Source organism: Oryza glaberrima, chromosome 1, assembly GCF_000147395.1.
Source record: "Oryza glaberrima chromosome 1, OglaRS2, whole genome shotgun sequence".
Taxonomy (NCBI): domain Eukaryota; kingdom Viridiplantae; phylum Streptophyta; class Magnoliopsida; order Poales; family Poaceae; genus Oryza; species Oryza glaberrima.
Window position 1 is genome coordinate 3899652 of NC_068326.1, and position 20674 is coordinate 3920325.

Below are 20674 nucleotides of genomic sequence, written 5' to 3' on the forward strand. Positions count from 1 at the left end.
ATAATAAGCTCAGATTACAAAACAGGTGCACTTTAGCTAGCTAATATTCCTTGCCCCAGCAATTATTATGAGTTTATCACCATGCATCTCGGTTGCCATTATATGCAAGCAGCTAGTAGCCAGCTATCACAGCACGTGAGCTGATGATGCAGCCCGGATTTCACTAATCATGCCACCCATGCGCGTAAATTTCGATCTCAATCACCCCACGGCCATCCCTGCATCTTGTAACCAATGATAAACATTGCCAGTATATTTTACATTTGACAACAAAATTCTATTTTTTTTTCTTCATCATATATCATTTGTGAGTGTGTGAGCGTGATGTGCACGTGTGCGTCTTTCAAGCAATAAAAAAAAACTAAGGCTTATCTTTTATCAACATGAAAAATACCCTTGCTTTAACTACAATTGCTTTTTTTAAACCTTACTTCCAACTTGTTTACACTTAGACGACTTGATTTGTGAAAAAAAAAGCATTTCACTCGAAAAATATATAAGAAAGAATGAATCGCTTAATGTGAGATGTACTCCGTATTACTAATTACTTCTCATATCATAAAATATACTACTCCCTCCGTTTCATAATGTAAGTCATTCTAGCATTTCCTACATTCATATTGATATTAATGAATCTAGACATATATATCTATTTAGATTCATTACCACCAATATGAATGTGAGAAATACTAGAATGACTTACATTGTGAAACGGAGGAAGTAATAACTTAGAATTAAATTTTACAATAGACTTAGAACTGAATCAAATACTAGGTTAATGACCTATCCATTAAATACTTAGAACTGAATTTTTTAGAAACTTAGGGGCTATTTGGATGGATGCCGCATCTCATGTTAGTTACGTCACAACTGCTTAGCCCCCTTTTTGTTTTGCTTCTATAGTTTAGCGTGCCAAAGAGGCAGCTCTTTGCTACTTTGCCACATATTTTTGAGCCAAAAGATATGATGAGAATTTTGTTTGCCACACTTTTGATAGATGCCTAACTTAAGGTGTGGCAACTTGAAACACCCAATCAACCATGCCCTTAGTCTTCGTGTTTCCGGCATGTCGAAATGGTGATGGGCCTAATCCACACGCTGAAAGTCCCAAAGGTTAAGACTTAGGCCCATCGGACCCAATACCCGTGTGCTTCTCTCGAAAAGCCCAAATCGCCCAGTTCCGTTCCCCCGATCACGTGACGCCACGTGCCGCGTCGCGTTGGCATCCGATGGCCGCGATGCCACATCTCCTCTTCTCTTCTCCTCTCTCTTCGGTTTCTCTTCTCTCTGATTTCTCCACGGCTTTCTTCTACCTCTCTCGCCGTCCTTACTCCTCTCCCTGCTCTGATCCAGCCGCGGCGGCCTCGCCGCGCCTCGCCTCGCCTCGGCGCGCTGCCGCCGGCGAGAAGGGCGCCCGCAGGCACCCCCTCCTCGTCCCCCGAGCGGCGGGGCATCCTCGTCGTCGCGTGCGCGGTCGGCGAGGAGGTGGGAGGCGACGCGGCGGGCCTTCGTGTTCTGCTTGCGTTATCCGTCTCGGGTTCGGATCGAATCGGAGGTATGTTCCTCGTTGTTCTCTCGTACTCGTAGCCCTAGCTGACTCGGTCCCTCCCGCGCGCGTGGATTCCAGGACTTGATGAGTGGATAATTTGGTTGATTTCCATCCCTCCAATTAACCTATCCACTTTCTTCTGGGTTTCGTTGATGCGTAGTGTAGTGCTAGTAGCAGCTTGTCTTTCCATAAATGTTTGGGGGTTCTGCTTATGCCCCATATGTGACGCTCCTGCCAAGCTGGATTGCGTTCTGTTTTATTACTGTAATTGTCAATGGCCGAATCATTTTTAGGGCTGTGTGTTTAGTTGGCGAGTATATGCAATAGTGGCTAGTAGCTATTCCATTTTATCTGCAATAAGTAAGGTCGGAATATGCAGTAGCAAGCTATACAATTTCCTGTGCATTGTAGCGGCTAGTGAGCTATACCATTTTATCTGCAATAAGTAATGTCGGAATATGCAGTAGCAAGCTATACAATTTCCTGTGCATTGTAGCGGCTAGTTAGCTATACCATTTTATCTGCAATAAGTAATGTCGGAATATGCAGTAGCAAGCGATACAATTTCCTGTGCATTGTGCAGTCTTTCTGTATTATGTCAACTAAAGTTTTTTTTTGTATGTTTTTATTCAAGCAATGTTGCTTGGTACCATTAGCAGGTGAACGGGCGCCTACCAACAATGTCTACATCTCGTGAAGTAGATGATGGGCCCGCTGTGCTACAGTTATATAGATGGAAAAGCTCCCAACCGCATCTTGAACTATCGAAATTTCGAGAAGCTTTTATATCTCCTACATGGCGCCTATTTGGGCTGCTCTCGGACCATGGTGAGGTTTTACTGCTTCACTGTTCTCTGCCACTGCCATCCCTGTTGGAGCCCTTCATTGCTCTGCTAACTTACTATATTGTTGTTTCCGTACTGATTCTGGTTTTATAATCCAGGGGATCTTATCTTGTCAATGACCAATGTTGATCAATCACAAGTTGAATCACCTTCCCTCTCAGATAGCTGTAGTCCAGTCGTCTTTGATTGCTTCTCTTCTATTCCTAGAGTGAAGTCTTTAGCATGGGGGCAATGTTATGATTCCTCTAGCCAACTTGAGGATTCAATTTTTAATGAAGTTCTTGTTGTATCTGATGATGATTCTATCACACTTCATGGGTTTTGTCATTCTTACAAAAGCACACTAACAGACAATTCTAAATTGGACACTGGAGATTTGCATGGGGAGTGGAAAGAGTGGCGTCCTACTAAGTGTTCAGTTCCGGAGGATGATGAGGCAGGTACAAAGAACAGTTTTCGTTCTTTTCTGACTACAATCAGTGGATCTGTTTCTGATGGAAAATACCAAGCCAAATTTCCTCTAAAATCTTCACTTCCGCATTCAGCAGAGGTGGTATCGTTTAGCATATACGACATTACTCTATCTTTTATTAAGTTCTGGTCTAGCAACTATCCTTCAAAGACCTGGATGCAAAACGATACTAAATCCCAACAAGGTTTTCTTGGTCATGTTCCTACAACTGAAACATCCTGCAACTGCCAGTGGGAATGTTTGAAGGTTTTGCCTAGTTCTTCAGGTTATTTGATTGGCTTGGTCTTAATTCGTAATGAACCAGTGAGCTGTGAGGTCCATCAACGCAACATGAAGGATATTTTGGTTGTTGTTATTGAGCTAAATCAGTGGGGTATACAGTGGAACTTTGTGGCAGACCTTCAGAATGTATATGATGGTGCTGTTCCTAATCAACAATGGGTTGATTTCCAATTGTCAGATGATTTTCTTGCATGCCTTAACTCGGGAGGGTTTGTTGTCATTTGGAATGTGAGAACTTGTAACATTGCCGCCTCCTTTAGTGTTCTTGAACGGTGCAGAACAGATATAGATATTCCTATGGGGAGCATCACCCCCACTGTAAAAACTTCTGATGGAGAAAATATCTATATTGGGAATCATGCAAGAAGAATGTTTAAGAGGTTAGTTTTGGCATCATATTCTCTTGTTCTTGCTGTCGTAGATGAGGTTGGGGTAATCTATTTGTTCTATGCCAAGGACATCTTAGATTTCAAAACCAGTATGCATGGAAACTTTCATCCGCCTTCCATGTTTTATCGTGGTGATAGTTTTGCTGCCTGGGAAGCTGCTGGTCATGATATTGGGAGTGTAACATTTTGTTGTCATCGGTCTGTACAGCAATTGGTCTATGACTTCTCAGAAAGAGACAATCCTGGTGTTGTCAGGCCTAGGAAAAGAAGAAAACATTGTAGCAGTAATGAAAATCAGGTGGATAGCTGGCCAAGTAGTTTCAGTACTACAACACCGATGAAAGATGGGTTAGCTTACCCTGATACAATGGCAGTTTCCAATCCATTAAGAAGAGTGATCCTTCCACCATGCAGATTACAGGAGAATATAATTAGCCTCTCACCATTTGGGTTAACGAGAATCTTTAAAAGTCACAATGCGGATGGAAACAAGCATTTTAGAATTGTTCACACAAACTTTCTTATGGCTTCATTACACCTTGATGAGAGGGATATTGATGCTAGTTTCCTTAAAAGGTCCTCATTTCAGAAGGACTCTACTTTTACCGGAGAGTGTGTCCTTTGCTCCTTTCAGGGATATGTGTATCTGATTACCCAGGATAGCCTTTCTGTGGTTCTTCCATCAATTTCTGTTTCATCCTTTTCATCTCACAACAATGGCATCAAATTTTGGCAACCGACTTCTGCTGGTGGTAGTGCATGCGATGCTCTGAATTTGTCCTCAGTAAACAGACCTGAAACAAGATGGAAGCCTTGGCAAATAGAAGTTTTGGACAGGGCATTATTGTATGAAGGACCTGCATTTGCAGACAGGCTCTGCTGGGAGAATGGTGTGTTTTAATACACTTGGCAATATCTTTAGTTTTTTCATATTGTCTGTTGTCCTGCTATTCTAACTGCTTTTAGTCCCGAGTCTCTTTCTAGATGTTCGGTTGCCTGTCCCATCTTGCAGTCCTGCCGTTTTCTTAATATTTGGCTCATGGATTTATTTTTCCTTAAGGTTATGCTTACAGATTTATTTGCAGTGTATTGCAAACAGAAATTTGAGCTACACTATTTTAATCAGAAATGAGCTAAACTATTTCGATTTATACTAAAATATTTGCGAGATAAATGTTGTACCCATGAAGATCTTATTTCCATGAACATATATTATAGTATTTTGAATATGGTGGATTTTTATTCTATTTTTGGTGATTGGTCAATTGTCGTTTTCTGGAATAAACACTGTTCCAATTATTATTCACAGTAGTTAGTTCGATGGGTTGACTAATACCTGAATATTAATGCGCACTATTAAAACATTATAATTCATTTTACATTATTATTACTATCATTTTGTGTCAAGTATCCAACAAGCAATGATCTCATTCCCTTTTTCTGTTAGTACTTATTTCTCATTTATGTATATAATGAAATATCCAATTCTGATAGATGATAGCATTGCCTCAATGCAATGTTCTGTTCAACACATGCTGGGTGTTATAAAAGTACACGCCATATGCTCTGACCCTGCTATGTGCTTATTGCATTGGCAGGATGGGACCTTAAATTCTCTAGGTTACGTTGGCTGCAATTGGCCTTGCACTACACAAAGATCAGTGATCTTGAGCAGTAAGATCTTGTACTTTTCTTTTGTCTTGACATTAATATCAGCTTTGTTGTTTTTCTTTTATTTCATCTCTTTTACCTATGCCCTAGTTTCTTATACATTAATACCAGTATTATGTTTGTGGTACATGTCTTATGATTTCAATGAACAGTTACAACTGTTTGGAGAGCATTAAAATATTTGTTATACATACAGAGCAAACTAGTTAAATGAACTAGGACATGAATGTATTGCTTATGTGTTTGGAAATTGTTAAAAGATATGGTTTTCTAGGAGGAAAGCTGAATTTATAGCTGGAAGAATATACTGAATAAGACTTACATTTATACCAGTCACAACTCACAAAGAGGAAACAATTAATTTCATGCTATCATGAATCTCCTTTCAGTCATGTACTCATATGCATATACTTGGTTCTCACTTCATCCTTTATGCACATTGTTTCTATATATACATTGTTTCGTGTTATTATGCTTTAATTTTTAGCTAGTTCCATGCCTACCTTTTTCTTTTTCTTTTTTACTTTTTGAATGAATTATTTGAATTTGCATTGACATGATCTTTTTATATATGCAAGAATATCTAACAAAACTGAATTGCTAGATCATTAAATATGCTCGTGGAGGTCAATCTCGCAGAAGAAGGTGTCTTGCAACTGCTATTAGCATCTGTCTACCGGCTATTAAGTAGGGCGGAAAGTGATAGTGAAGTTGCGGCGTCATCCAAGTATATTTTATTCCCTGATAACCTTTTTTATTATGAGTCAACTTAATTAGCCGTATTACTAAACTGTGGTCCCTTGATACAAACAGTTTGTACTTTCTCTAAAATAAGGAACAAGTTCTACTTTATTCTTGGAAATATGTTGCTCTGTCTACAGAACTGTGATGCAGAAAAACATTTTTTAGGTACATACCTCTGAATTGGTTAACTAAGAACAGAAAAAATCACGTGCCTTGATTACTACCCAACTAATGACATTGGTCCCCCAACATAGACACAATCAAGCTTTTAAGCTTTGCTCCTTCTCGGATCGAGTACCTTTTTAATAAACAATTCTCTAGTTCAAATGTTGTTTCCACGAATAGCATAATTTGCACACTGGGTACAATTGTGGGCTGTGTATTATATATTTTTTAGATAATGGAAGCTTTTATTGATCTCAGTCAATTACATCAAGGTGATACAACTGTTCCGAGGACTCTCCCGGTCTCTACATAACGAGGATGCACACCGACTGTGTATTATATAGCGGAAATATTAAGATAGAGCAATTCTATGGTAGTACTGTTACACTCCGTGCAACAAGGTTGCACTATCCATTGACACATTCATTTTTCCAAATGGGACAGATTATTCATGTTGAATTAAAAATACTTCTGTTTATCATGTTCTAAGGTTGCAAAGTATAATTAACATTTTATTTTGTGATAAACATGCTTGTCAAAGAAAATTTCAGTAGGTGAAAATATAATGGTAAGACAGGAAATAATTTGAATATAGTGATTGGACGGTCAAGAATAAAATTTGTATGGAAAATGGAGTTAAATGGAACTGATATACGTTCATACTTTGATACAGTAATACTGATTTAACATAGACATGTTATGACACATCGATACATACTACCATTCTGCAATACTTAAAATGGAAAATCATTTGTTGGTCAAGCACTTGGACAAAGACCTGACACCTGCTGATGCAGATACATCCAAACAATGTAGCATTGAGCCGTCTTTAAAACTGTAGTAGAATTTATTTAGGATTTGCTACAATCCGATGTTCCTTTCTGTTCTTTTCCTTGTTTTGAATTGATGAAGCCTGCAATATGTCATATGCTTTCAACTTTTAGCTTCGTAATATGTAAGCTTACAGTGTGAAAACAGGCTGATGGTTTTAGCTGTGCGCTTTGCGACGAGAATGATCAAATGCTATGGGCTACTTAAGCAAAATAAGGGTAAGATCTTTTATTTTGCACCATTTATTTTATTTGTGTTATGTGAGACTTACCCTCTATTTCTCAGATGCACCAGATAATTCAGTAAAACTTCATGAAATGGCTTTCCTTTTGGGGGTAATTAGAAGTATCCAGAGCCGAATCTCTGCAAAGAACCAGAATTCTATTCGGATGGTAAAATGATAATAATTCCTTTTTGTACACATGTAGTCGTACTTGTACTTTGGATGATCCTTCTTATTTGGTAATCCTGTGGTTATTTTGTAGCAGGGTGATGACAAAAACTCATCGAAAATAGGTGCAGAAGTATCACTGAACACTTCACTGCCAATTGTTGTAGTGGATGGTGTTTCAGCAGGACAATCAGGTGGTATAGAATCTCGTGATAGGCAAGAGTCAACACCTGCGATGTTTGAGTTAGTTTCTGGTAGCAATGGACAATTAGCTTTAACTCCAGTTGAATCCTCTATTAGTGCTACTATGCATCATGCCATTGATACTGATCAAGTTGTAATACCAAGTACTCAAGGAAATATCAAAGATATGATGAACCGGTGGGAAACGAATAATCTGGACTTGAGAACTGTAGTAAAAGAAGCACTGCAGTCTGGTAGACTACCTTTGGCTGTCCTTCAACTGCAACTATTGCGCCAGAGGGAATCATTTTCCAACGATCCAGAAGATGTTTTCTCTGAAGTTCATGAAATAGGAAGGTCCATCGTATATGACCTGTTAATGAAGGTAATGTAGTACTCCATACCATTTGCTTAACACATGTATACTCTCTACATTTCCTGTCATCTAATGCTTTTATCTGCAGGGTGAAACTGGATTGGCTGTCGCAACCCTGGAAAGACTAGGAGATGACATAGAGTCAGACCTCAGACAACTTATGCAAGGTACAGTCAGGAGGCTACTTAGGCGGCAAATTGCCGAGGAGATGAAGAAGCGTGGGTACATGAGTTCAAATGAGTGGAAGATGCTGGAGATAATATCATTGATTGAGGTTTGCTTCTACCCCCTGCTTTAGCTAATTGGGAAAATTATGATATTTCAATATATCTTGTTTTTGTTCATTTGGTTCCAATTTATAAAAGATCAAAATGCTGGCTTGATATTTGCTTTCATAGTGATCAACCTTTTTTTTTTTTCTCTGTGGAAAAGCAATTTTACCCAAGCAGCAGTTTCTGGGACACGTATCTTGGCAGGGAGAATGTCATTCACGATGCTGCAAAAATTGTTACTCTACCAGGAGAAGATAAACCAGTACTAGTTCTCGATATTCATAACCACTGTCCTATTGAATGTGGTGATGTTGATGGAGCTGTGATCGGTTCTTGGGCGAATGTGAATGATTACACTAATTTGAAGGAGTTCTCTGAAAGCAATTTATCTGATGGTTATTGGGCCTGTGCTGCCATATGGTCTGATGCTTGGGATCAAAGAACTGTGGACCGTGTAAGTCACGACTTAACATTTTTGCTTGTTAGTATTGAGATTGCACCTTATTTCTGATTGTGGCAATGTGCTGTAGCTTATCTGAAAATGTAAAAGAATTTTGCTAGTCTTGTTAGATCTGTCCAATCACTGTGAAATCAAGTGGAATTTGTTATGCTATATATGGGATAATTATGTATTTCCAACTCATCGCAAGATCAATTTGACCATATATGTTGCCACAGAAATAATGATAATGTTGGTCTGTGTTATTCATTTTCCCTTTCGTGGAAATGTGTTTGGTATCACCTTAAATTTGTTGGTGTGATGCTTTTTGTAATGAGCTAAATTCTGAAGTAGGGCCTGAATTAATTTTGGTATAGTCATGGACTTATGGTTCTTATATGCTCTATAGATAATACTGGACCAGCCTTGTCACGCACATGCGTATGCTCATTTCTCATGGGAATCTCAGTTTGAATATTTTGTTGCTCATAATGATGTGCTGGAAGTCTGCAAACTCCTGGACAGTATTCCTGACAGTGTACTTCTAGAAGGGATTCTTAGAGTGAATGTGGACAATTCACAAGCTACTTACAACACTCTGTCTGACGTAGCAACCCACGATTATAAAATGTACTTATTTGACTCAGAAGAGATAGAACCTGTCTGTATGGAAATACCACATGTCAAAGTGTTCAGATCTTTGTGTAATCATGAATCAACTTCTTGGATGAGAATGATCATGCTACAGGAATTGGCAAAGAAGCATATCTTTATGAAAGAGTACTGGCAAAGCACTACTGAAATTATACCTATACTTGCCCGCGCGGGCATGCTTGTTAATACTTCAGAGCTTTGTTCAGATGTTCTACATGGTGCATACCACCAGGATTGTGACGGAGCATTACACAAATTAGTCCTACGCTTCTGTGTGCAGTATAACACACCAAACCTACTGGACCTCTATCTGGACTACTGTAACTTGGCTCTTGAAAAGGATTCTATTCCTTTGCTCAAGGAAGCTACTGTAAGTTTTTGTTCAATTTTAGTTTATGATACTATTTGATGTTCAATAGTATTCTCTGGAACCTTTGATAATCACCTACCTAATTTCTCAATTATATGACCAATACAATTGTAGACTTTATGACCAGATGATATTTGTCAATAAACTAGATTATTTAGTTTAGGATATATACTTGGTGACTTAGCCTTTACATGTTTTTTTTTTTAAAAAAAAATTCTGGGCTTACAATATTCTTTAGAAAAATACCAAAAAGGTCAAACTTGCCAAATCTTTCAGTTTTACTGTGAGATTTGGCCTACCCTCCTAAGCATACTCCGTACAAAGTGACTTTAGTTCTCACTTACTTTGCAAGCTCATTCTCTTGAATAGTAAACCAATTATTATCAGAAACTGCTAGCACCGTTCGAATGAGAACATTGTTGCATTCACGAAGCCTGCCTTAATATAATGCCCAGGATTTTATTAGCCTGCAGCTACAGCGGATTATTCCATCTATCTGACTAAAGATTTGCCTTACTTGCCGATACTAGGAACAGCTGTTATAGCTACTTTGATAGTAGAGACTTGCTGTTATAGCTACTTTGATACTAGAGACACATGCATACTGTTATGGCTAATTTATGGTCAATAGTGTCAATACTCTAGTTGTGGTACGGGAAGTACTTGGCATGCTTCCTTTCATCATAGATGTAAGATTAAGCTTCTTAACATGCTTGTCTGTTGTTTCTTCATTATAACTTATAGTAGGAGTAAGCCTCACCTAGCTGCTCTGTCATGAAATTTTCAGGGTGATTGCAAGTGGGCGCAGTGGTTACTCTTCTCCAGGGTCAAAGGTTATGAATACGAGGCATCCTTTTGTAATGCACTTTGGAATCTGTCACAGGAAATGGTTAGGCATAACAATCTTGCTGCTATTGAGATAGATGAAATACTGTACACTGTTGATGATATGGCTGAACGAATCGGGGAAATGTCTGCTCTAGCAACCCTGATGTATGCTTCAACACCAATTCAGAAGTCCATATGTACTGGAAGTGTGAACAGAAATCGTGGGGTATCTTCTCAGTGCACATTAGAGAATCTAAGCCCTCACCTTCAGCAATTTCCAACACTATGGAAGACCCTTCTTTCTTCTTGTTTTGGGCAAGATGGGTATGGTTGTTTAAACTGTTCTCCAACTAATGGTAAACAAAATACAGATTTTTTCCCTTCTTTATATTAGAATGTTCTTGTTTTCTATGTGCTACACAGAAATTGAATTATATTTCCTTTTCAGAGTTTGGGAAATCACCAATTTCAGAGTATTTGCGCTGGCGCTATAACATTTTTTCCTCAGCTGGAGGAGACACTTCATTGTTGCAAATGCTCCCATGTTGGTTCCCAAAGTCTATTAGAAGATTAGTTCAGCTATTTGAACAGGTTTGTCTTTAGTTTGGATAACAGCATGTAACACTTTCGAATTTAATCCTTGGTTTTTATTTTGTCCTGTGTAATATAGCCTTTACTGTATTACTGCACAGGGTTTGACCCACCTAGAAAAATGCATATCACCCTAGACATGTTACTGTTCATATCTTGGCATGAAAAAAAAAGGAGTTTTCTCCCAAAATTTCCCGCTTTGTGGCATTTTAACTTCAGACAACACATAATAGTGAACAAACAAAAATGCCTCACATGCCACATTACCACCAATATATTGTTTGTGCTGGTTCCTGTATGTTTTGTAACCCTACCCCATGACATTAGTTGGGTTTTAGGTTTTTATTCCATAAACATGGAAATATTGCTGGATTTGTTATCTTTACTACTTTAAAAGGAGATGGCTAATCATGAATCGAGACCAGTACAAAATTACTGATATGCAATGGTAATTTAATTCATTACATGTGGTTTACATAAGTTTTGATTTTGTTCACAGTTTGAGAGATACTTTTGTGGTTTTATTAACCATAATCTATGATCAGGGCCCTTTTGGAATGCAACTGCTATCAAATGCACCATCATCCGAAGAGTTATTTACTCACAGTGTCACAGATTATATATACAATACCGCAGGGTATAGCGAAGCTAATGCTTTGTCCTTAGAAGCATCCATCCAAAAAAGTGTTGAGGAAGAACTATACTCTTCCCTTGAGGTATGCTCATCTTACGTCATATATAAAAATACCTTCCTGGAAAATGTTGTTTCTGTCATTTTGTATCTTGCCTCGTCTTTGTGCTGTTGAGCCATGTTATTGTTCTATAGTCTGAATTTGAACACTTCATGCTATGTTGTCATGCATCTGTGCTATTATATGCGATACCAATCAAGAATGCAAGGGATGCTATTTCATCATAGCAGGAGCCAGTGTAAAGGTGCTTGAACTTAAGCCAAAAGACCCCACAAGCTTAGTCCAAGTGGGTTGGCCTCAAGGTGGCTTATTTAAATAGCATAAGGCCACATATAGCAGACAAACAGCTTGAACCTTCTTCACTAGCATTTTTTTAAAAAAATCAACAGTGCATTCATTCCATGAAGTTGGGGTTCTTTTCTCTGAGTTGGTTTGGCATGCTCTATTATAGTTTTCTAGTTCTTTCCCCCCAAACTAGCAACTTCGTTATTACCCTCTTCAGGAGAAAGACTTGAGGGTGGAACATCATTTGCACCGTGGTCGAGCACTAGCTGCTTTCAGGCATCTTCTTGGTAAAAGAGCTTCACAGTTAAAATCAGCCAATGCAAGCCAAGTGATCTCAGTGCAGTCTAGTGTTCAAGCAGATGTACAATTGATACTAGCTCCTTTAAGTCAAACTGAACGACCTATTCTTCTATCGGTATGTCCATGTTTCTTGCTTTTTTTTTTAACTTTAAAATACTTATTCTGCTGGTATTCATCAGTCCTTTTTGTTGCAAATTTGCAATATAAATAGTTTACCATCATATCACTGTCCAAACTCCAAAATAACTGAGTTGCCACCATTGTTCAAATTTTATTCATCTGAATAATCAGAGGCCTGCAAATATGAACAAATACTTTGGACTTCTATAGTGTAAATGTGAACGGACATATGGAGGTATTGACTGTTCTATTTAGTAGTATTTATTTGGCACTTGTGAGGTGACAATATTCCAAATATTTTATGGGAGTGTGATATGCTAAAATTCTAGTTCTAGTTCTGACTTCTGATTCTATTATACTGAACCATTGAACATTTAATCAGCATAAGCTTGCAAGACTTCTTATATTAATTTGTTTATTTAGGAATAGGTTGTCATATTTCTATTTTTTAATGCTTTAGGTTGTTGGATGTCTTTTCACTTTCCTATGCCTTTTCAATATCAGGTAGCTCCACTTGCTATTACAAACTTTGAGGACTCAACTCTTGTTGCTTCGTGCACATTCCTGTTGGAACTCTGTGGTCTCTGTGCTAACATGCTTCGTCTAGATATTGCTGCACTTCAACGTATCTCCTCCTACTATAAGTCATTTCAGCAAAATAAACAATGTGATCTATCTTCACCGAGGAGTCCTGGGCTACATGTACTCTCCCATGGAGCTGACCTTGCTCCTACTCTTGCCCGAACATTAGCAGAAGATTATATCCAGTCTGATCATCTTCATGTTTTGGAGCAGAAGCAGCCCTCTAAGGCTCCCAAGAGGGAACATTCATCACAACCTCTTAAAGCTATTCTGCATCACCTTGAAAAAGCAAGTTTGCCAGTGTTAGAAGAAGGTAGAACCTGTGGATTTTGGCTCTTGAATGGTATTGGTGATGCATCTCTTTACCGAACACAGCAAAATGAAGCCAGCCAACATTGGAATTTGGTTACAGAATTCTGTCAGGCACACCATCTGCCATTAAGTACAAAGTATCTTGCTTTACTGGCCAATGACAATGACTGGGTATTCACTAATTATTTTCTTCTCATGTTGGATATTGTTGTTTATATATGTCCACACATTAATTTGATGCAATATTTTTTTGGCAGGTTGGTTTTTTAACAGAAGCTCAGGTGTCAGGTTTTCCAATTGAAGTTGTCATTGAAGTGGTATTGTTTCTTATTTTGGAAAGTAGACATTTTGATTATAGTTCATGGGAAAAAAAACTATATTCATTTGTTCTCTCTGGTTTTGTGTTCAGGCAGCCAAAGAGATAAGGGATTCAAGATTGAGAACTCATATACTAACAATTCTGAAGAACATGATGTCAGCTAGAAGGAAATCCTCTAGTAATGTATCTTCAGGAAGTGATTCCTCTTTCTTAGCTGTTGATGGTGACAACTCTATGGAACTTTTCTCTGTTCTTGCTGTCTGTGAAAAACAAAAGAATCCTGGGGAGGCCCTCCTGAATAAAGCAAAACAAATGCAGTGGTCTTTATTGGCTATGATTGCTTCTTGTTTTTCAGATGTGACTCCTCTCTCATGCTTAAGTGTTTGGCTTGACATTACAGCTTCAAGGTAGCACATTGAGCATGTCATCTGTAGAAATTCTGTTATCTAATTTTGCAAGCTTCATTACTATCACTGGTGTGTAATATTATTGCATTGGCATTTATGTCTGTCATCAGGGAGATGTCATTAATCAAGGTGGATGATATTTCCTCGAAAATAGCAAAAAATGTGGGATCCGCTGTTGAGGCCACAAATAAATTACCAAGCATGAGTAGGAATGTTGAATATCGTTACAACAGGAAGAATCCAAAACGAAGGCGATTCCTAGAGGCTTCTCAAGAAAGCTTCACATCAGGTTTCTCATCATGTGGACCAAGCCCTACTGCAACTCCTAATTTTCCAAATTTTGATGTTCAGCAGAAAATACTGAAGCCCATATCTGAAGAGACTAAAATTCCAGTTGATATTGATGAAAGATTTGCATCTTTGTCAAGTATGGTAGCAGTGCTTTGTGAACAGCAGTTGTTCCTACCATTGCTTAGAGCTTTTGAAATGTTTCTGCCTTCGTGCTCCCTTCTCCCCTTCATTCGATCTCTTCAGGTTGGTATATATTCATTTTTTGAAAGTACTGGTTTATTCAATTTAACATAATCATTTGCACTATCTTTTTAATTTAACATTATCATTTGTGCCATCTTTTTAATTTAACATGATCATTTGTCCTATCTTTTTAAGGCATTTTGTCAAATGCGTCTGTCCGAGGCTTCTGCACATTTGGCATCATTTTCTGCAAGACTGAAAGACGAAACATCCCATGCTCAATTAAACTCTTCCAAAGAAGAGTCAGCTATGGCAGGATGGGTAGCTGTTACTGTTGTAAAAGCTGCAGATGCAGTACTCTCGACATGTCCATCAATTTATGAGAAGAGATGTTTGCTACAGCTCCTTGCAGTGGTTGATTTTTCTGATGGTGGCTCCTCAGCAGCTTACTTTCGCCGAGGTTATTGGAAAATAATTTTGGCTGAACCTTCTGTATGCAAAGATGGTGATACCTACAAGTGGAATGATTCCATGGATGATGCTTCCCTCTTAGCATCATTAGAAAAGGATGGTCGATGGGAGGAAGCACGAACTTGGGCAAGACAACTGGAGTCGAGTGATGTAGCTTGGGAGTCTACTTTTGATCATGTGACAGAATCACAGGTATTTGGTTTGTACCTTCATCTGTTACATTACCAAGTGTGCCCTTATGACTTTTATGCTGATATGAATTTTTTCTGTGTGTGTAGGCAGAAGCTATGGTTGCTGAATGGAAGGAGTTCCTCTGGGATATCCCACAAGAACGTGCAGCTTTGTGGAGCCACTGTCAATCGCTTTTCATGAAATATTCTTTACCTCCTTTACAGGTACTATCTTCTGAAATAGCCTAATATATTCTTCATGTGGTCTTTTATCTGTATAAAATTTATCGGTTGTTTATATCCATTCAATTGTGTTTGCAGGCTGGATCTTTTTTCCTCAAGCACGCTGAAGCGGTAGGAGAAGAGATACCGGCACGGGAGCTTCATGAAATACTTCTGCTATCTTTGCAATGGCTAAGCGGAACTATGACTAACTCCTCTCCGTAAGCTTCTTTGTAATATGTATTGCTGCTGTACTTGGTCTCATTATCTCCTTACAGATATATACACTTTTTTTGCAGGGTATATCCACTTCATCTTCTCCGTGACATTGAGACTAGGGTTTGGCTCCTGGCCGTGGAGTCAGAGAGTCAGTGTAAAGCTGACGGAGAATATGCACCTTCCAGTGTTACTCAAAATCTAGCTACTGGAAACAATACCAATATTATAGAACAAACAGCTGATGTTATCACAAAAATAGACAATAGTATGAGTTCACCACGGATGAGAATAACAGAAAGGAATGGTATAAGGGACAACAACACCCCATCATTCCATCAACATTTGCAACTCTTTGAGTCTAATGGCGAAGGCGTACATAACACAAGAGCAAGGCGAAGATCAAAGACAAATACGCTACTTAGACGGGTTGCCAAGGATAGTGTTGAAAGTAGCATAAATGATTCTGGTGATAATTCTAACTCCTTTAATAGCTCAAAGATTGCTGGACAAGCAAGAAGTTTACTGTCAGAAGAGGAGTTTGCAAAGATGGAAGTGTCTTTATCCGGTTGGGAGCAAAATGTTAGGCCTGTTGATATGGAGAAGGCTGTTCTCTCCTTACTGGAATTTGGACAAATAACTGCTGCCACGCAACTTCAACAAAAGCTGTCTCCATCGTATGTTCCTGAGGAACTTGTCCTTGTTGATATTGCTTTAAGAGTTGCCAATAACAGCAGTAATGGAGAGATCAGTTTATCATGCTTTGACCCAGAAGCTCTTTCAATACTTCAGTCACTAGGAAGCAATACGACTGATCCATCAGAGGTCTGTTTTTTTCCATTGTACTTATTTCTTTCAGAACTTTCTATTAGACTATTACGAACATTAAATAACAGGATTGATTGTTTGCATGACTAATTGAACTGTAATGATGAAATTACAGTAATAAATATTTTGCTTGCAGTGCAAAACACAACAAAAGAGTTAGCACAGAAATTGGTATTGAATGCTACTGTTGGTATTATCTCAGATTCATTCATTTTATGAGTACAATAGTGCTCCGGTATTAATGATCACATGGTTACTGCCTTTTCCATGGTCAGAATTACAGGCTATCATTGTCTCTTGAAAGTTTTGGTAATAAATGTTTGAGTAGTGCACGGTCCACAAATTACAACAAGTTGTTCTTTCTTTTATGTCAGGTTATGGAGAAACTAGCCATGAAATGTGGCGAGGGTCGTGGACGAGCTCTTGTCAGGAGAATAGCAGCAGTTGTTCAAACTGCAAAAGTACTGGGACTCCCATTTTCTGAAGCATTTGAGAAACAGCCAATTGAACTTCTTCAGTTGCTTTCTCTGAAAGCTCAGGATTCTTTTGATGAAGCTAAATTTCTGGTGGAGACACACACCATGCCTGCATCTAGCATTGCAAGAATTCTTGCTGATTCCTTTCTAAAGGTACACCAACTACACCATCCTTTAAACACACTTCATTTTGGAGGAACAGCAAAGGCATTCTATATATTGTCTAATGTGCTTTTAATATTTGGCAGGGGCTTTTAGCTGCACATCGTGGAGGTTATCTGGATTCCCAAAAGGAAGAAGGCCCTGCACCCCTGTTGTGGAGGTCTAGTGACTTCTTGAAGTGGGCAAAGCTATGTCCATCAGAACCAGAAATTGGCCATGCTTTGATGCGTTTGGTTATGACTGGCCATGAAGTACCACATGCTTGCGAGGTTGTATGATCTTCTAAGTTACCAAGACAATACTGATTTGTATACATGCAAATGCCATCTTCTAAGAAATATAACTTATCCAAACAGTGTTATGCAAAGTTCATGTTTGACCCTTGATATATTATCAAGGTATAATATTTAATTAGTGTCAGTATGATTATGCCATAAATTTGTTAATTTCAAAAAAAAACATGCACATCAGTTTTATTCCACTCATAAAGTGACTAACTTAACTGGAACTCAAGTAACATGCACTCAACTTGATGAGGTGTCGGTGTTTAAAGTGGTGGCTTATGGAATTATGGAACAAATCAGCTTAATAAAAACCAGTTGATTTGGAGTATTGGGATTTCAGTCCTTTTTTGGTTCGTGCTTCTTTTGGCCTATGGGTAACAAGTATCTATTACTCTTGCGCATAACCTTATTTATTTCACTGCAGTATTGGAAGAAACAAGTTATAATTGTATAAGATCTGAAACTCACTGACTCACCTGTATTTGCTTTAAACTGGCCAGTGCTGGCTAGTGCCCTGTTGATTGTGAAAGAATTTGCTAGTTTCCACATTCTTTGCATCATATATTAGTAGGTTTATACTGAGCCACTTTTTAAGCCATTGCTTATATAGAGTGAAGTGAAGAACCAATTTCCTCATTTGAAAACTAGAAGTTATCCATCTTTGTCAGTCTTGCGTTGTATTTAGTTCAGTATTCCTAGTGTTGTTAACTATAAGTTACTGACATTTGACTGTGGCCTGTGGGTTGCTTGAAAGTAATCAAATTTGCAGAATACTGATATGCATGAGCCTTCGTTGGTATTGATATGTTTGTGTTATCTTATGCAAACTTAATGTATCCAGGCTACTTAGCTACCATCAGATTGACTATGGTTTGGTTTGAATTTTACTGTTGTATGCTGTTCCCTTGCCGTCTCTGAACTTTCCATTTCAAATGTTTTGCAGGTTGAACTCCTAATACTGTCCTACCACTTCTACATGTCTTCTTCTTGTCTCGATGGAGTGGATGTTCTAGTCACATTTGCAGCTAATAGAGTGGAGTCGTATGTGTCAGAGGGGGATTTTTCTTGTTTAGCTCGCTTGATCACTGGAGTGAGCAATTTTCATTCCTTGAGCTTCATTCTTTCCATCCTTATAGAAAATGGACAATTGGAGTTGTTACTTCAAAAGTACTCTGCAACTGACTCAGCCACTGGGGCACCTGCATCAGTTAGAGGGTTTAGGATGGCTGTTATCACCTCACTGAAACATTTTATCCCAAGTGATGACGACGCTCTTTCTCTGGTATCTCTCTCTCTCTCTCTCTCTCTCTCTCTCTCTCTCTCTCTGGAAATTTTGGTTTCTGAAATGTATTGATGTCTGAGACACGTTCTTTTACCATCCAATTAGTCTGCATACAATCAAACAACCGACATAATGTGTGATCCAATCTAGGTCCAAAGCCAAGTAGTGCATGGCCTGAAAGGAGTTCATTTATCACAAAGGAGCATCACTGTGGATATATCTGATGACCTAATGCTTTGTCAAAGCTTAAAACTGCTGATTGAGCACATACCATGCCATCTTCGCTTTTGTGCATACAGAAAATGTGCTAACAACAGCTTGTTTTAATCTGCTAGAGATTATCTAGTTGGGAAATATATGAGGTTTGTTAGTAAACTAGAGATAGAGATCAGATTAGTTTCCGTTATATTCAACATTAGTTTCTTGGATGTCAAGTCAGTCCATCCTATATATAAAGCGACCCCATTTATCATATTATCAATCAAGCAATGAATCTAAAGTTAGTCAAATAAACCTCAGAACACCTCTTAGCTCGACAGGGAAGCCCTGTCAGCGCAATTTGACGACAAGTGCCCTATCCTCTGTCTAACTATCTTCATGCCCTTATCCTAGCCAGTTCATAAGTTCTAATCTGTTGATTGAGCACATTCAATGCCATCTATGCATTAGTATGTACAGAAAATTCATTGAGCAATTTTAGCTTATTTAGCATCTACATGAAGAATAAAAGAAAACCTGAGACTTTAGTTTCCTTCATAGTTAGTCGATCCTGACAGCTTCACTTTTACAATGACAAGACATACCTCCTGGCTGTTTCTTTACATTCTTACAACCTCTGTATACTATGCAGGTATATAAGCACTTTGACATGAAGCATGAGGCTGCTTCTCTCCTTGAGTCACGTGCAGAACAATACATGAACAGCTGGTTATCTCGATATGACAAAGAAAGGAGGAATGATGAGCTCCTTGAGGCTATGCATCACCTTGTTGAGATGGCTGAGGTTCTTTCAACAATTGATGCTGGCCAAAGGACACACCGGGCGTGTGCGCGTGCTTCTCTCCTATCACTTCAGATCCGTATACCTGACCTTCTGTGGATTGGTCTTTCGGAAACCAATGCTCGGCGGATTTTCGTAGAACAATCTAGGTTCCAAGAGGCCCTCATTGTTGCTGAAGCATACAACATAAATCAGCCGATGGAATGGGCTCCAGTTTTTTGGAACCAAATGCTGAAACCAGATCTAATTGAGCAATTTGTGGCTGAGTTTGTGTTGGTGCTGCCCCTGCAGCCACCAATGCTACTCGAGCTTGCAAGATTTTACCGGGCGGAGGTTGCAGCCAGGGGGGACCAGTCACACTTCTCGGTCTGGCTTTCGCCCGGAGGCTTGCCTGCAGAGTGGGTGAAACATCTTGGCAGATCGTTCAGGAGCCTTCTCCGTCGAACGAGGGATATGAGGCTGAGGCTGCAGTTGGCAACTCTTGCAACGGGATTTAGTGACGTTCTTGACGCATGCAATAGTGTTTTGGACAAGGTTCCGGAGAACGCTGGCCCTCTAATCCTGAGGAAGGGCCATGGTGGTACATACCTCCCTCTCATGTAAATCCTTCCATTTTGATCCATCTTGTTCAACTTTCGGCAGACTGAATCTTACAGGAGTTCAGTATATAGTGAGGTGAGAATTTTTCCCGTCCTTTCTTTGGGCCTGCGTTCAGCATTCTAGTTTTTTGATACATATGGATGAAGCCATGGGAGATCTTCGGTTTGTATATATACAAGCATTCTGAGTGGATAAGATGAACATAGCCGATTGAGAGTGAGTTTTTGCGGCTTCAGTCGGTGGAAGTTTTCGTGTGGGTTGTAGCGCCGTACTCGTGGTGCCTGATGTCTGTAGTTTGTTGTAAATTCCGTTGACCCAACCATGAAATTTTGTACAATTTTCTTCACGTCACTTATGCTTCACAAGATACTCATTGATATGCTGGTTGTCTGGATCTGAATCCATCGAACTGCCATGAAA

At 39.0% G+C, this 20674-nt stretch overlaps 1 protein-coding gene across 5 annotated transcripts; it reads left to right on the forward strand.

Moving 5' to 3' along the window:
• The first annotated feature begins 1328 nt into the window (after positions 1–1328).
• On the forward strand, positions 1329–20600 carry LOC127778486 (uncharacterized). 5 transcript variants are annotated; one of them, XM_052305116.1, is made up of 27 exons: positions 1329–1555; positions 2184–2377; positions 2493–4427; positions 5136–5211; positions 5813–5935; positions 7096–7166; positions 7243–7340; positions 7434–7907; positions 7987–8172; positions 8331–8624; positions 9019–9633; positions 10421–10817; positions 10910–11052; positions 11598–11768; positions 12247–12444; positions 12954–13514; positions 13601–13660; positions 13753–14069; positions 14180–14603; positions 14739–15206; positions 15293–15409; positions 15506–15627; positions 15706–16447; positions 16825–17079; positions 17175–17357; positions 18316–18654; positions 19505–20600. In XM_052305116.1, the coding sequence occupies exons 2-27, from the start codon at positions 2230–2232 to the stop codon at positions 20255–20257; spliced, it is 9270 nt and encodes a 3089-aa protein (XP_052161076.1). In that variant the 5' UTR covers positions 1329–1555; positions 2184–2229; the 3' UTR covers positions 20258–20600. The 5 variants fall into 5 exon arrangements, with proteins under 5 accessions (XP_052161076.1, XP_052161083.1, XP_052161053.1 ...); XM_052305123.1 differs by having other exon boundaries at positions 7437–7907; XM_052305093.1 differs by having other exon boundaries at positions 1330–1555; positions 7234–7340.
• Positions 20601–20674: the final 74 nt, after the last annotated feature.

What these genes read in the sequence shown, in the direction of transcription:
- LOC127778486 (XM_052305093.1), top strand. Translation starts at nt 2,230, where the DNA reads ATGTCTACATCTCGTGAAGTAGATGATGGGCCCGCTGTGCTACAGTTA. An exon ending in AAACTGTTCTCCAACTAATG is followed by an intron (nt 10,818 to 10,909) that starts GTAAACAAAATA and finishes TTTCCTTTTCAG; the next exon opens with AGTTTGGGAAATCACCAATT. An exon ending in AACTATACTCTTCCCTTGAG is followed by an intron (nt 11,769 to 12,246) that starts GTATGCTCATCT and finishes TACCCTCTTCAG; the next exon opens with GAGAAAGACTTGAGGGTGGA.